We start from the raw sequence: 17,079 nt of genomic DNA on the forward strand, positions 1-17,079 counted from the left end.
AGCTGGGATTACAGGTGTGCACCACCAGGCCCAGCTAATTTTTTTGTATTTTTAGTAGAGATAAGGTTTTACCGTGTTGGCCAGGCTGATCTCGAACTCCTGACCTCATGATCCACCCGCCTCAGCCTCCCAAAGTGCTGGGATTACAGGCGTGCACCACTGTGCCCAGCCGAGACTTTGACTTTTGAACAGACTTCAACAGTTAAGGGAAGGAGAGAGCCTGTCAAAGGGAGCAGTGAGTGCAAAGGCCTTAAGTCAAGAGGGTGACTGACATGTTGAGGAAAAGCAAAGAGGTGAGTCTGGCTGGAGCCAAATGGATGAGAGAGAGGAGTATAAGAGATGAGGCCAGAGAGGTAACAGGGCCGGATCATGTAGAGCCTTCTAGGTCAGCATAAGGACTGTGACTTTTACTGTGAGTAAAACGAGAAGCTTTTGATAATTGCAAGCATGTTTTGACTTCTGTTTTAAAAAGATCACTCTGGATACTCTATTTTGAATGGTGAGATAGATTTGGGAGACTGTTGGTGTAATCCAGGCAAAAGATAATGGTGGCAGTGTGACAGTGGAGGTGGTAATTTTCAGGATATATTTTGAAAATGGGAAGAGCAGGATTTCCTGATGAGTTGGATATAGGCGCAAGAAAAAAAGAGACTCCTATGGTTTTGGCTTGAACAACTGGCTGGATGCACACCATGAATCAAGGCACAATGAGTGAAGCAAGTTGAGAGGGGAAGGCCAGGAGGTCACTTGTCGATGTGTTAACAGTGGGGCAGATAGTCGATATGCCAGTACAGCAAAGGTACATACAAGTGTGGATTTCAGTAGGAAGTAAACACTTGGGAGTTTTCAGTATGTGCATGATACTGAACGGTGAATACCAAGGGAATGAGTGTAGGTGGAGAAGAAAAGACTACAAAGAACGGACGCTTGGGACACTCCTGAGGAGTTGGGAAGAAAAAAAACCAGTAAGATATGAGGAAAAGCTTAGCGTGCCATATCTTGAAAGCCAAGGGAAGAGAGTAGAGTAAGGAAGAGGGACTGAGCGGTTGTGTAAAACGCCGCTGATAGATCAGGCACAGTGACTAAGGATACATCGTGGTGGCAGCAACGTGGAGGTCGTCAGTGACCCTGATGAATTATGTCGATGATTATTTGATTAAACTCTATTTTTCCTATTAAAGCTTCCATGATAAAACACACCAAATATGTTATTTCTCATTATTATATCTCCAAAGCATTGTTCCTGGAGTGCACCAATGGATAAATACATAGGTCCCAGAGCCTCTGGGAGGACTAGGACCGGGCTCAGAAGTTATGTAGACAAGAAGAATGCCTCGAATCAATCCTACTCCTCTGTTGGTTTAGTGATGACAGTGCTGCGTGGCACAGGCATGTTAGTGTGTTACGCTGTCATCACTAACGCTGCTCACCTCCGCTGGAGCCCCCGCTGTTGGTGTGTCCGGAAGCCTGAGGGGGCTGCTGCCTCTGCCACCCATTGCTGGAATTGTCTGTAAATATTCACGTCCCGGCTTCTTCATGTCACAAGAGTCTGTTTTAAAGTACGTGATGAATGAGTCTGATTGAGGTGATTAGGTCGCGTAGCTGAGCTTTAATTACAAGAAAGGCTGGGCAGCAAGTATGTGGCATTTTCAGTTTCTGTTGTGGGAGGTAGACTCTGCCTTAAAATGTGGAGTTCCCACACAGACTAAGGAGGTCAGCTATCACACGGCAGGGAAGAGTGATGGATGCCTGCCACAGTGCAAGATAAATAGATGAAATAGATTTTGTGGGGTATATGTGAAAAGGTAATAGTTGAAACCACAGGATTAGAGAAGGGCTCTTTTGGATGATTATTTGTGTGGGTTGTTCACAAACAAGAGCTTCCCCTAAAATTCAGCCTGTGCTTCGTGGTGATGTCGCGTCTAGCCAAGAAGGGTTCCTTTTTTAAAAATTCACATGAAGTTGCTCTGTGGATTAGTGAAGGCTTTGGATTCAGGCTATAGAATCCAGATGTTCCGAGGACAGGAATTTAGAAAATGTCTGCAGGTAGGAAAGGAAACGAGGGAGAATAAGAATTTAGAGCTAGGATAATTCTTTAATGGAAGCCACTTGAAAAATTTAAAGATGTTCCTTCTTTAACTCTGTGGTTAATTTTTTTTTTTTTTCCCAGTACCAGCTAGAGTTTGCAAAGAAGGTGAACTGACAATAGCTATTAGGTTTAGAAACAAGGAGGTTTTTTATTTGCTATTTTAGAGCATGTGGTTCAGTAGAGAGGTGAGGATAGAAACTGGCTGATCATTCATTCATTTATCGTTCATTCCTTCATCTAACAAAAGAGGAACAGATAGGGAGGAGAAGTAATTTTTAATGACTGCTTACATATCAGACAGTGCTGAGGAATACAGAAGACGGTTTCTATACTTAAAGGGTTCCCAGTATGGTATGTTAGAGAAGAAAAATTATTGCTCACAGTGTGGTAAGTGCTGACGAGCTATGTAAGCTGTGTAACGTGCTGTATGAGAAACAGGAGGTGCGCACAATTCAGCACAGGAGTAGGAAGGGATTGAAATATTTCCTTTCTAGCTAATTCTCGAACGTTTGGTAGCCGTTTCATTCATTCAGTATTCATGCCCTAAATGTCTGTTAAGCACTTACCAGAGTGGCAGCTGCTGTTGTAGGTGCTTTGGATCCATCAGCGAATGAATGAAACAAAGATCTTAGCCTTTGTGGAACGTACATTCTCGTAGAGAATAGTAAGTAAATATAATCAATAAGTCATAAAATACGTTAGAGGGCAAGTGCTGTCTATAGGAAAAAGCAGAGCAAGTAAAGGGGGAAGGACACGTGCGTTCTTTTTTGGCTGTGTTACGTTTTAAAATAAGGTGTAAATTATACTGAAAACATTGACCATTCATTTTGTTTTCAAGCCTACACAAAAGCAGTAAGAACTGTATAATGAATCTCCCTATACTAATCACTCAGATACACCAGTTTCGAAAATCTGGCCACACTTCCTTCCTGTATCCTTTTTTCTTTTTCCTCCTTTCTTTACCAAAGATTTTAAAGCCAATCCCTCGCATGGTGTGATTTTCCTCTGCAGACTTTAACATGCATCTCTAAAATATATGGACATTTTCTTGCATAACGAGAGAACAACTAAACCTAATACTAATACAAAAAAGGCATTTGAGCCAAGACTGGAAGGAAGTGAAGTCTTCCCCTAGCAGCTTGTGCAAAGGCCTCAAGGATCAGGAGCATGCTTAGCATATTTGAGGAGTAGCAGGGAGTCCCGGGGGCTAAAGCATATGGTGACCCAGGGAGGGATGAGAAGAGACGAGGCCTTGCAGGCTGCTGAGAGGACTTTGGCTCTACTTTGAGCTGAATGGGGAGCTATGGCAGGGTTTTCGGCAGAGGACCAACAAGGACAACTTTGTGTTCGAAAGGGTCACTTTCAGTGTTCCATTAAGAATACACTGTAGAAGATAAGGGGCGCTCAGTTAGAAGGCTGTCATGGATTAAAAGGTGTATTTTTGTTTAGTGGTTCATTCCAGGTGTTGGCAGTGGAGACGGCAAGAAGTGCTTGGATTTTGGGTATGTTTTAAAGCTAGAGGTAACTGGATTTCCTGACCGCGGCTTGAGAGCGAGAGGAAGGCATTACGAAGACTCATAGGCTTTTGGCCTGAGTAACAGGAAGGACGGAGCAGGTTTGGGGGCACCATCAGGCGTGGAGATGACGTCTTGCCATGTTGCCCAGACTGGTCTCGAACTCCTGGCCCAAAGGGACCCTCCTGCCTCCCAGAGTGCTGGGATTACAGGTGTGAGCCATCACACTTGGCCAGGAGTTGAGTTTTGAGCACGTAGAGTTTGAAATGTTTATTGGACATGAATGTGGGATAACTAGGCAGATAGTGAAAGCTGGAAGTAGGGAGAGAGGTAGCATAAAGCGTTCATCTCTGGATTCCCTGGATTCCCAAGAGCCTGTCCACAGGGTACTGGGAAGTACTGACTGATTTATTTAGAGACATTCGCAGAGTCTGACAAGAAAATCACTGAGGTGGTTCGGTGACCTGGAAGACTCTGATATATCCCTTCCCTCCTTTTCTATCCTGAACTCAATAAAATTTGGGTTAAAAAAAAAAAAAAAAAAACCACTCTGTTTTTCTGACATTTTCTGAACCTGACCTACTTAGGAAACTTGTTCCACAGTGTCATCTTTTTCTTCCTAACTGTAGCACCACTAGAGAGAGATCTTCACCGCAGGTAACCAGGTGGTGGTTTTTCTGGGGGTGGATGCCGTGGAAAGGACGTTGTCAACACAGATTGCTTTCCATAGCTGCAGTCAGCAGTGCAGACTGATTGTGATGGTGTCTATTATTTCTCCTTTTAAAAGGGAGCATTTCTCATCCCCTTTTTGGATCGTTTGGAATTCCGATTACATGTCTCGGGGTCATGTGGAAGACTGACTGACACACCACCTGAGGATGTGAAACAGTAGTTTGAACTGTTGTGGTAGCTGGCGTCTGTGTGACTGATTTTAAGTAACTGGGTGTTCAGAGGTAGGGATCCTCCTATGCCTGCACGGGTGAGTGCGCCTGAATGCAGTCTGTGGAGTCCCTGGTTCACGGGGAAGGGTTGGTAACACCGAAGGGGTCCGTGTCTCATGAGGCTGTAGTGATCGTTTGCATACATCGGCTCTCGCTCCTCTGAAAAAAATGAGAGCGAGCAGGAGAACACTGAATCTCTTCTTGCCTTTTTTCCACAGGAGATGCATCGCAGGTTTGAGAACGCTCCTGATTCTGCCAAAACAAAAGCCCTGCAAACTGTTATTGAGATGAAGGTAAGTGAGAATCTAGTAAAGAATCTTATGAATCACCTTATACTTTTTTTTTTTTTTGAGACGGAGTCTCGCTTTGTCACCCAGGCTGGAGTACAGTGGCTGGATCTCAGCTCACTGCAAGCTCTGTCTCCCAGGTTTATGCCATTCTCCTGCCTCAGCCTCCCGAGTAGCTGGGACTACAGGTGTCCACCACCTCGCCTGGCTAGTTTTTTGTATTTTTTAGTAGAGACGGGGTTTCACCGTGTTAGCCAGGATGGTCTCGATCTCCTGACCTCGTGATCCGTCCGTCTCGGCCTCCCAAAGTGCTGGGATTACAGGCTTGAGCCACCGCGCCCGGCCTCACCTTATGCTTTTAAGTGATCAAAAACTTCCATGTGTGAGTGTTAGGAAATGGCATGTAATAGTATTTTACTTATTTGGAGATTAAGAGTGAGAATCAATGTCAATGATATCCTAAAAGAATTTCAAATTTTTTTCCTTTTACTTGTAGACCGTAATTCAAATTGGACCAAAAAGAGTTGAACAGAATTTCTTTAAATCAGCTATTCGCAAATGTCTTGGTCTTAGGACCCCTTTATTCTCTTAAAGTGACAGACTCACTTCCTTCATTTTAAAAGAAGATGTCTACTGAATACCAAAGCTGGGTAACCATAGCTTGTCAGTTGTCTTTCAGGTGAAAACGGTGTTCGGTGAAGAAAATACTGAATTCAGCTTACAACTCAAAGCAACACACAAGTACTGTGCTTAGGGACAACCATCGTATTTCAGCGCGCAGCTTCATTCCGTTTTCTCACACACGATATATTAAAAGTATATGTACTCTAGAGTTGAGATTTATTTTTTTTATTTTCTATTTTCTTTTTTTTTTTTTTTTGAGACGGAGTCTTACTCTGTCACCCAGCCTGGAGTGCAGCGGCGCGATCTTGGCTTTCTGCAAGCTCCGCCTCCGGGGTTCATGCTATTCTCTTGCCTCAGCCTCCCAAGTAGCTGGGAATAAGGTGGCCGCCACTGTGCCTGGCTAATTTTTTGTATTTTTAGTAGAGATGGGGTTTCACCGTGTTAGCCAGGATGGTCTCGATCTCCTGACCTTGTGATCCGCCTGCCTTGGCCTCCCAAAGTGCTGGGATTACAGGCGTGAGCCAGTGCGCCTGGCCGAGATTTATTAAAAGTAATACTTTTTACTGCTTCTTAAAGGACAGTCTTAGGTGAAGTGGTGTTTTGAAAATTTTATTTCTTATTTTTCACTTTTTTCCTGCAAGTACTTGATGTGACAAATATTAATGTAATGACTACAAGTATGGTTTGATGCATTGCCTTGATTTGTGCTAAGGCACCAGCAATTTTACCCATCGTTGCTTTATATCTTTAGCGCAGACAGTGGAAAGGTTAAGTGACATCATGGTATTATTATGAAAATAGTTTTGATCATGCATACTTTGTGAAAGGGTCGAGGGTACCCTGAGGGCCCCACAGACCATCCTTTGAAAACCTCTGCCTTAAGTCAATGAATATTTAGAAACCTTTAGGCTGTTCAGTATAGTAATTAAGAGCTTGCTTTCTAAATTAAACTCCCCGGATTCAAAATCTCACTTCACTTAACCAACTGTAAGATACAGAGCAAATCACCTGTGCCTCAGTTTCTTTATCAACAAATGGTGATAGTAATAGTACTCATCCAGTGGGTCGTTTTGAGGTTTAGTTAAAACATGTAAAAACACTTTGAACGGGACCTAGCGCGTAGTAAACATTCAACCTATACTAGCTGCTGCTGCTGTTATTTTTGTTAACAATCTTCTTTCTCATAAAAGCTTGTGTAGTTAGGGACCTCCCCCCACAACTACTTCTTCATATCCTCTGGAAAGCTCAATCCTGTATTTTGCATTGTGGGCCTTCATTTAATATTTGTTGATATGACAAGAATATTTAGTTAATGGTATGTAAATAATTTTATGTAAATAGGTAGTTATGGGAACTGTTGTCTTAATTTGGATGATTTCCTCTTAAAACTTTATATTGTATACATCTTTATTCTCGGTAGGGAAAGGATTTACCAAATTCCAAATTAGTGGGTTCTGGGTTCTTTGTAGTTAATTAGTAGTCTTGAGTATCATCTTGTAAAGGGTCTTTAGAATGGTTCAGTTGCATGGTTTACCTTTTTCACATTCACCACAAGTTTATCTGTCAAGTTATTTCCTGATCCTTGTTAACACCTAAGAATAAAACACACGAATGTACCTGTGTTCACAAAATTATTTGTTTAACCACCTTTTGACAGAATGAGGACGAGTAGTAGTAGTACTTGGTGGCACTGGATGCATTTTAAGTTGTGGGAACCTTCAGCCGTTCTGCTAAGAAGGAGAAAGATTCTGGTGGCCCAGTGGGGTCAAGATGCGATGCTGAAATCACAACAGAAATCGCTGTGTTGCTGAGAACGTGGAATGCGCCTAAGAGAATTATGAAAATCTAGAATAGTCTTTAGGGAAAGTAGGGAGGAAAGATGACTGAAGTAAAAGAGCCCCATCATCTTCAAGGTGATGCCATTTTCTTTGCCCTCTCCTCTTTCGCCTCTTCTTCCTCCTCCTCTTCTTCCTCTCTTTCCTCCTCTTATCCCTTCTCCCACCATTTTCCCTCATTCCAGCCTTTCCTTCTTTGCCCCTCTTCTTCTGTTTCTCCTCCTCCCCTTTCTCTGCTGTTTGTTTGTTTGTTTGTTTTTCCGTCACCGGTGGAGGAACAGGGAGGAACTGCTGCACTGCTCTAGGGTTAGAGTGTTGCTGGTATGGATAAGGCAGAGTGATTGGGATGCAAATGAATTGAGGGTGATCATGACAGAGTAGTTTGGAGGTTGGGCCTGGACTGTACCCTGGATGTGGAAGGAATAAAATTCAGGTGGACTGACAGGTTGGGAGAAAATGTAAAAGTCAGGAAAGTGGAATTCTCTTTGAGGTTGAACAGGAAATAATCAGAGTGAGGGTACAACAGGCCTGGGGAAGAGAGTTCTGGGTGTTGATAGGATCCAGAGTATAATCCTATAAACTGGATTGCTGAAATGGACTGGAGGATGAGATCATTGCAATTAAGGGCGTCAAGGAATTCTGACATTGCAGTCCTCAGATTATGGCAAGAGTGGTGATTGAAGGGGGTATTGTAAGCCAGGTGCCAAAGACTTCCACAGATGGGCAGGAGTGATTGAGAAGTCCCTGGATGGCAGCAATGGGGAGGGGGGGGTGAAGAGGAGTGTGAGCTTCCCATAAAGGGAAACAGCCTTGAGGAGCTGGGAGAACGTCAGCCCTTTCCCCTGCTCCTTTGTGGTGTTGGGGGATTACTGGCCTTCACTGGAGAGAGTTCATGGGAAAAAGGTTGAGCATTTGGGGATTTGACAAAGAGCAGAGGATTTCAGTAAGTCCAGTGGGATTGGTTGGTCAATGACGGAAGAGCTGGGGCTGGGGAAGTACAGAGTAGTAAAGTGAGAAGGAATTTATTTATTTAAATATTACACATTCTAGGAGTAAGAAACCTGGTTGGAATGACTCTCCTCAAACCCAGCATTGGTACCAGTTGGGTTGGTGCTAGAACTAGTTGAGCGTATCAGGCCTTAATTTTCTGGCCTGATTTCCTTGGTAAGTTTTCTGGTCAGTCAGTACCTGCTTCCTGGTTTTCCGAGCTGGAGTCATGATCCCTTTTTGGGAAGAAAGTTTTATGGTGCATGATTTGGTAGTGAGGGTGCTAATTTGTCAAAAGCTGCCTCTGTCTGTGTTTGGGGTAGGGGAGAAGATAGATAATGTATTTTTTTAATTTGTCAAAAGCTTCCTCTGTCTGTGTTTGGGGTAGGGGAGAAGATAGATAATATTTTTGAAGGGCCTTGTAGAGACTTTCTAGAAGCTCTGTGCAGGTGCAGGCTGCCATGTGATGTGCAGAGTTGGAGTTCTCCAGAGTTGGAGTTCTCACCTGGGACTAAATTGTCTTAAGTGGAGCCCCAGTGCTGCTGGAGAAACACTTCACTCTTTCAGCTGGTCCAGTTTCATTACCACTCAGGCTAATGACAGAGGAGAACTTACATTTAACTTTCTTTCATCTGTAGGCTAGTCATATGCTTATGCCTAGTATTTTAGTCTTTTTTAAGGGGCTGTGTTCCGATATTTCCAGAGAAATCTTACAGCAATCTTAAAAGTAAATTTTCAGGTGGTGCAATTGAAGTAGGACTTCTTATAGGTCAGTCATTTCACATGAGTAAATAAAAATCCCGGTTCAGGGATAGAATGACGCTGATTGTATTAATTCCGTACAATGGATTTTGAACAGATACATTTTAATTTGAGTGAATTTATAAAAGAAAATTTTCGTGGTGATATTTTTAAAGGTCATGTGATGAGCAAGACAGAGGAATACATCCTCTCTTCTCCCCTCCCTTGAACCTGAAATAGCTAGGTGGAGTTTTCTCAAGATAAACCTTAATCTCTCCTATCTTCATGCTGTGAGAATTAAGGAGACTTAATCAAGAAATCATTGAGGTGAAGAAGAAAAGGAAGTTAATTTCAAAATAACTTCCAAAGGAATGGTTTCTCTAAAACTCCAAGTGAAATAAAGCTGCACTTAATTTTGGCTCTTTAAGGCCTCTGTTTCTTCGGTGAGTAAGCCTATGCGACTACAGATGTGTGAAACTCTTCATTCCGTGCAGGACTGTTTCTGTCATTCAGGACAGGTCAGGTAGTCTGGGGAGAAACTGGGTGCTGCGACAAACAAAATCAAGAAATCGAATATGAAGTAATGTTCTGTTAGAAGGTGATATTTGTGGTAGAGATGATGATTTATAAGGACAGTGATTTTTAAAAATTAGGAATTATTTTAAATGTATGGAGAAGTGTAGACAATAAGGATTTCTAACATGATAAATAACAACTTAATTATTCCCTCATTTTTCTGCAATGGGATGTTAGGTAATTTTTATTATTGCACATATCGCTGTACACATTACTGTATAAATCTTTGGAACTCTCTTACTTTTTTCCCCTCCTTTGGGGCATAATATGTTTTTTAGGGGTCACCAAATAATGATAAAATATTAGAACTAGAAAAGGCTTTACTATTAATATTGGAAATTTTTTTCACCAGAAATTTGTAATTTCTGATGCGAAGAAATTTTAACCAGTTTTTCATTGCATTTACTTTAGTAATTTAGTAATTATTTTCAACTTTAATTTAAGGGATTCAGAACTGGAGGCAGCCATAGAGGAAAAATCATACTGTGGATATGAGTACTTCTCCTCCCACTCAAAAGGCTGTAAAGGACGTATTTTAGAAGGAAGGCACTGGCTGGGCATGGTGGCTCATGCCCTTAAGGCCACCACTTTGGGAGTCCGAGGCAAGTGGATCACATGAAGTCAGGAGTTTGAGACCAGCCTGGCCAACATGGCGAAACCCTGTCTCTATCTGTCTCTACTAAAAATAGAAAAATTAGCTGGGCGTGGTAGTGCACACTTGTAATCCCAGCTACTTGGGAGGCTGAGGCAGGAGAGCTGCTTGAACCCAGAGGCAGAGGTTGTGGTGAGCTAAGATCGTGCCACTGCATTCGAGCCTGGACTACAGAGTGAGACTCTGTCTCAAAAAAAGGAAGCAAGGCACCAATTGCCACACAGCATTTTTTCCGTATATTTGTCTATCTTTATTAAATGTAACATCTTTAAATATCATGTTATTCAGGTTTTCTGGGCTTTTGTGAATACTTCAATCACTAAATCTTCTCTTGTCTTCAGGATTCAAAAATTTCCTCTATGGAGCGTGGGCTCCGAGACCTGGAAGAGGAGATTCAGATGCTGAAATCGAATGGGGCTTTGAGTACTGAGGAACGGGAGGAAGAAATGAAGCAAATGGAAGTGTATCGGAGCCATTCTAAATTTATGAAAAATAAGGTAATGGCCTGTGAGACTTTTGATCCTTAAAGGGGGTTTGAAAAATTGATGCATATTTTTTACTTCTCTAACAATGATAAAACTGTATTTTACACTGTTTTATCAGGTTTAAGGGAAGAATACTTTTAGCACAGTTCTTTCAAATGAAACTTCTCCAGAATTAAAGTCAGAATTACTGACTTAGATAGTTATTACCAGTTTTTACTTATAAAGACGATTCTCTGTATGAGGCTACATATGTATTTTCACGGTTTAACTTTTCATATCTATTAGTACTTCCGAAAAACTTCCAGATGAGTTTTTCTCAGTATGTGAAATATCAAGTTCTTTACCTCTTGTGAATTATTTAAAAAGTCAAAACCCTAAGAGGCTTGAGATGGAGTTTCGCTCTTGTCACCCAGGCTACAGTGCAGTGGTGTGATCTCAGCTCAGTGCAGCCTCTGCCTCCATGTTCAGGTGATTCTCCTGCCTCAGCCTCCTGAGTAACTGGGATTACAGGTGCATACCACCACGCCTGGCCAATTTTTTTTCTATTTTTGGTAGAGACGGGGTTTCATCGTGTTGGCCAGGCTGGTCTTGAACTCCTGATCCCATGATCCACCTGACTCAGCCTCCCAAAGTGCTGGGATTACAGGCGTGAGCCACCATGCCCAGCCCTAAGAGGCTTTTTAATGAAATGGGTTAAATGACATTCCGTTTCCCCTCCAAATACAGTTCTGTAAAGGAAAGCCCTTTCTCTGCCCTGTCCTGTGGGGAAGATCCACTTACTGTCAGGTTTACTGCTTCCCATGTGCGTTTCAGGCGTAATATGACAAAGAGAGATGCACCAAGACCTATCAGTCTGTGTTTGCAATCAGTCACAGTGTTCCTTCCTTGTATCCAAAGTCATTTAGTTTGATTCTGTAAACTGTTTCGGCAAGGTGGAGGATTTAATTTATCACAATGATCAATTTACCAGTTTTGTTGTGGGTTAATTAAACATTATGATTGTAGTTACAAAGTTTTAGCCAGAAAATAAGTGTTTTCCCCCTTTATTTCCCAATTGTATTCTCCAAGTTCTCAGAAATGAAAACTGAAACATCCCAGTAGTGTGAAGGAATGATAATCTCACTTCCCCTTCCGTTTCTGGCTTCTTGCCATGGTGCCCATACCTGGCATGTAAGTCTCCAGAATGTTCCTCTGCTACCTTCAGACTCTATTGTTAATTATTTCTACTAATTTCATTTCAGGTTTAGAAATTAAAAACTCACATACCCAACTTTCTTTCTTTTTTTTTTTTGAGATGGAGGTATGCTTTGTCGACCAGGCTGGAGTGCAGTGGCATCATCTCGGTTCACTGCAACCTCCATCTCCAAGGTTCAAGCTTCAGCCTGCCGAGTAGCTGGGATTACAGGCGCCTGCCACCATGCCCAGCTAATTTTTGTAGTTTTAGTAGGGACAGGTTTCACCATGATGGCCAGGTGAGGCTTGAACTCCTGACCTCAAGTGATCCTCCTGCCTTGTCCTCCCAAAGTGCTGGGATTACAGGTGTGAGCTGCTGCGCCTGGCCTCACATATCCAACTTTCGATGAGTTTGAATTTTTCACCCTAATTTGAGAACAAAACATAGTGCAGTATGATCTCTGTGTTTATGTTTTTTGTTTATTGATAAGCACATTCCAGTCCACTGTGGGGAAAAGAAAACCTGTGAACTTAGAGAAATTACCTATGGCTCTTTGAAGAGGGAATGAGGGGAACAGATTTGATTGTATTGTATAAGTTATTGTTATTTCCAGTTACCATTCTGGCTCAAAAGTAAATAATAAGAAGACCTAAGTTGACACATAAGTGAAAAAGAATAATAATGTCGTGACAGGTAGAACAACTGAAGGAGGAACTAAGTTCGAAAGAGGCTCAATGGGAGGAGCTGAAAAAGAGAGCGGCTGGTCTTCAGGCTGAGGTCTTTGCCGTAAGATGTACCTCTTTGTGTGCAGTGATCCCACAGTGGGACCCTGCCAGCTCTATGGCTTCTGAGTGGCTTACCCTTTCATTCTCTATGGTTGGCAGCTTTGCCCATTGCTAGCACTAACCAGCCTGCTCTGCTCTTTAACTGACTCCTGTTCACCAGCTTGACCCACATGTCACTTTGTGTGCAGTGAGCCTTCACGTGTTCTGGAAGCCTCATACCTGGTACTTTATTGTTGCTTTTATCACTCTGTGGATGGTATTTCAAAGCCTGTTTTTTCCTCAACCCCTTATTGTTGATTTCTATAAATGGTGGCCTTCTTTTCTTCCTAGGTACAAGAATATATGCAGTTGTTCTAGGCCCATCACCTAGAATTTATTTGAATTTGAAACTCTTGAGTAAAGTGCTTTACCTTCTTATGTAGACATTATCTTTAAGTCTTCAGTGAGTGATTTTGCCACAAATGTTCCTTTCTTTAGGACAGATATATAGAAAGTATTTATCTAGTAAATTAAAATTACTAAGAGACTTATGTCAGGTATCTACACCTATCTAGTTCAATATTCTGATGAACTTAAAATTTCAATTCAGAACGTAATAATAAAATAAATACAGTTGGCCCTCCATATCTGTGGATTTTGCATCTGTGGATTTAACCAACTGTTTTTAATTTTCAGGGTAAAAAAATGGATGTTGTGTCTGTACTGAACATGTACAGACTTTTTTCCCATGTCACTATTCCCTAAACAATATAGTATGACAACTATTTACATAGCATTTACATTGTGTTAGGTATTTTAAATAATCTAGAGATGATTTAAAGTATACTGGAGGGTGTGCATAGGTTATATGCAAATTCTACATCATTTTGTATCAGGGACTTCATCATTCATTAATTTTGGTGTCCAAGGTGTGTGTTGGAACCAGTGCCCCATGGACCCATGGATACTGAGGGATGACTGAATAATAAAATAGCTAAGACTTGCACACTTACTATAAACATTCTTTATAACGTGCTGAGTTAGGCATATTATCAACTCCAAATTATAGACGAGGAAGCTGAGGTAACAGGATGGTGCCTAGGAAAACACAGCTAGTAAGAGGCAGGATTTGGTTTTATACAAGCAGTCTTCTTCCATATACTGCTTACAAGTTCTTTACTATACTGACCTATACTAGGATGTGCCCACATTTGTCAAAGTGTCAGCAAAAACTGCTTCGGAAAATAATTGTCGGCTAAGACTGAAATACAGCATTTAAAAAACCCAACTTGTGCTACTTTGGTAGATTTGCTATTTATGGTCCACTTTATAGTATATATTAAAAAGTGAAATATTTTGGTGGAAAGGGTCTAATTTGGTTTATGGAAACCATATATTGTCAAGAGGGAAGATTGATCGATAACTTCCTTTTTAAAATAAGCTACTAATTTCTGCATTGAGTCAGACAACAGGCTAAGCACATTTCACACTTTATTTTATTGAATCCATAAACAGTACAGTGGCAGTGGTATAATTTCTCCTTATTACTGATTAGGAAACTGATTAGGAAAGTAATTATTCAGGGACACATAGCTAACTTAGTTCTGATGTGTGATTGTCTGCAAAGCCTTGTGCTCCTAAGCTTTGTATTATATTTACTTCCCCTTTATAATATCTTCCTGTCTCAGTCTTTAAGGAAAATTTGTGCTTCTAAACTCTGCTTTTCTTTTTTTTCTTTTTCTTTCTTTTTTTTTTTTTTTTTTTTTGAGACGGAGTCTTGCTCTGTCGCCAGGCTGGAGTGCAGTGGCCAGATCTCGGCTCACTGCAACCTCTGACTCCCTGGTTGAAGCGATTCTCCTGTCTCAGCCTCCTGAGTAGCTGGGACTACAGGCACGCGCCACCACGCCCAGCTAATTTTTGTATTTTTAGTAGAGATGGGTTTCACCATGTTGGCCAGGATGGTCTTGATCTCCTGACCTTGTGATCCACCCTCCTCGGCCTCCCCAAGTGCTATGATTACAGGCGTGAGCCACTGTACCCGGCCTAAACCCTGCTTTTCATTTAAAATGTTTTCTGTCTCAGTCTTTAAGGTCAATATAGCATTATTTGAAGCTTACTTAATAATGCAGATGATGACGAAACAGATTTTTATATTTGTTTTTGATCACATGATTGGAGGTAGCTGGAAATTTGAATAATCTTTAAGTCATAGTTCTTTAGCTGAGAAAATGGTAACACTTTGAACATCCCCAAAATATTCATTTGTACAACAGATGTATTTTTGTTACAGTCAGTATGTTAGGGAATGGAGTAATACTAATGGGTTGTTTTTATTGATAAAGGAATATCATAAAAGACTCCACGCTGTTACAGTGTGTGGTAACTCCTGGGTACATACTATTTTGCAGGATGAATAGAGCCACCGTTTAAAATTACCTTCCACTGATGTTTTTAGTATCCTCAGGTACTTTTTATACAGTAAGCATACAGAAATATTTGTTGAATGAATATATCTCTAAGAAGAGATTTTATGCGTATGAGAAAAATACTTAATCTTTTTTGAAACAGAAGGCTAAATTGGAAATTTATTTTTGGTGCTCCTCAAATGTCTAATTTTAATTAATGTGAAATTTATTTCTTCATGGGAAATTGTTCTCAAAAGCTTTATCCCTTGTACCTAAGATTATTACAATTACAATACTTTAGATACATTCAAGGTTTTAAAAATAAAAAGATAACTTTTTGTTTCATCAGTGACACCGAAATTACTGACTTGTCAAATTTATACTTCCAGTAATTAGTATCTTTTTTAGTTCCTTGTTAGGCGGTAGACATAATGTAAAAGCAGATGCAATTTCTGTTTACATGGCTTACATTTAGGGTAAAAAAACTATGTTAAAAATTCTTAGAAAACAGTAGGAATGTAACGAAGGTATTTGAAAGAAAATACTTTCAATGTTAAGAGAGAAATTAATCAATACACATAACATCAAATTATAGGACTTTACAAAACCACATATGTATAACCTTAAAAATAGCTTTTTAAGGTAAGAATTTTATGCAAACTTTTGAGAATGAAAAAGATGACAATGAAAAATAAGCACAGTAGCAGCAGATTTTGAATTTTAAATAGTAGTACTGGGAGGTCTCTAAAACCTTTTGTGTTATATCTACACTCATCCTGCATTTGACCCATTGTGTTCTGCAGAGGGCTCACCTAGAAAAATGAAAACCGTTTTATCAGTACAGTGGTGTTCAGTTGCTTACTGCTGTCTCAGAGTCACCTAATTGAATTGGAATTCCTTTCCTTCCGTTCCCTTTCTAAGAGGTTTCAAAGCATATTTAGGAGACACAGTAACTGAAAACTGGACATTTACCTATTGAATAAGTGTAGGTTTTTTTTTGTTTTTGTTTTTGTTTTTTGGCGCAGGGTTGGGGGAGATCCAAGATTATGTGATGCAAAAAGATGAATATGACCTGTCGTACAATTCGTGCTGCATTTAGTTTCGTATTTTGCGACTCGGACCTGTCAAAGAGCCAGATAAGAGGTGTGTGTTTGATTTCTTTTTTCCTTAAAGTGTGTTACTTCTTTTCTAGATCGGCCAGGTGAAGCAGGAGCTGTCCAGAAAGGACACGGAGCTCCTCGCCCTGCAGACAAAGCTGGAGACGCTCACAAACCAGTTCTCAGACAGTAAGCAGCACATCGAGGTGCTGAAGGAGTCCTTGACTGCCAAGGAGCAGAGGGCTGCCATCCTGCAGGCGGAGGTATAGAGTTCGGGGCTCCGTGGGGCGCCGATTTCTTGGCACCTTTTCATAAGCATCACCTGTGCTGCTTTTCTTATGTTTCGAATTGGGAAATATGAGTAATGTTATGATTAATTCTTTAGCAGCGTGATCGGTTACTGTGCTAAAATACAACCATCTCGTTTCAGTTGTTCTTAGATCTAACAAGTTAAAACAGGTGCAGTTTATGTTTTTAATTCTTTAAACTTCCACCAAGTCTGCACTTCAAAGTATACTCTAACAGTATTAAAAATAAAAGGATAACTGTTAAAGAGGAATCATTGATTTAAAAGCTTCAGTTCAACCCCTGGTGAATTTTCTAGTCATGAATGACAGTGAGCTTGGTTACACTGTATTTGGAGTACATTTAAGTGTTTTTAAGTTGTGATATTATGAATAACTGTTTATAGCAAACTGGAATCTGTTAAAGTTCTAGATAGTCTAATTTTGAACCGCAGATTATTAGACAATGTGTCTTCATATCCTGTTTGAAAATAAAGTTAGTGTTTTTAGAGACTTTTTTTTTTTTTTTTTTTGAGATGGAGTCTCACTGTGTCGCCCAGGCTGGAGTGCAGTGGCGTGATCTCAGCTCATCGCTACCTTTGCCTCCTGGGTTCAAGTGATTCT

The 17,079-nt window shown here is 40.8% G+C and overlaps 1 protein-coding gene across 1 annotated transcript in view; it reads left to right on the top strand.

Moving 5' to 3' along the window:
- Positions 1 to 17,079, top strand: part of ERC1 (ELKS/RAB6-interacting/CAST family member 1) — a 581,971-nt gene that overhangs the window by 117,583 nt on the left and 447,309 nt on the right. Inside the window, exons 5-8 of the mRNA XM_011967141.1 lie at positions 4,763 to 4,837; positions 10,588 to 10,743; positions 12,599 to 12,682; positions 16,267 to 16,434. Coding sequence (XP_011822531.1) covers positions 4,763 to 4,837; positions 10,588 to 10,743; positions 12,599 to 12,682; positions 16,267 to 16,434 — 483 coding nt within the window. The remainder of the gene's footprint in view (positions 1 to 4,762; positions 4,838 to 10,587; positions 10,744 to 12,598; positions 12,683 to 16,266; positions 16,435 to 17,079) is intronic.

Source organism: Mandrillus leucophaeus, unplaced genomic scaffold (assembly GCF_000951045.1).
Source record: "Mandrillus leucophaeus isolate KB7577 unplaced genomic scaffold, Mleu.le_1.0 Scaffold79, whole genome shotgun sequence".
Classification (NCBI taxonomy): Eukaryota; Metazoa; Chordata; class Mammalia; order Primates; family Cercopithecidae; genus Mandrillus; species Mandrillus leucophaeus.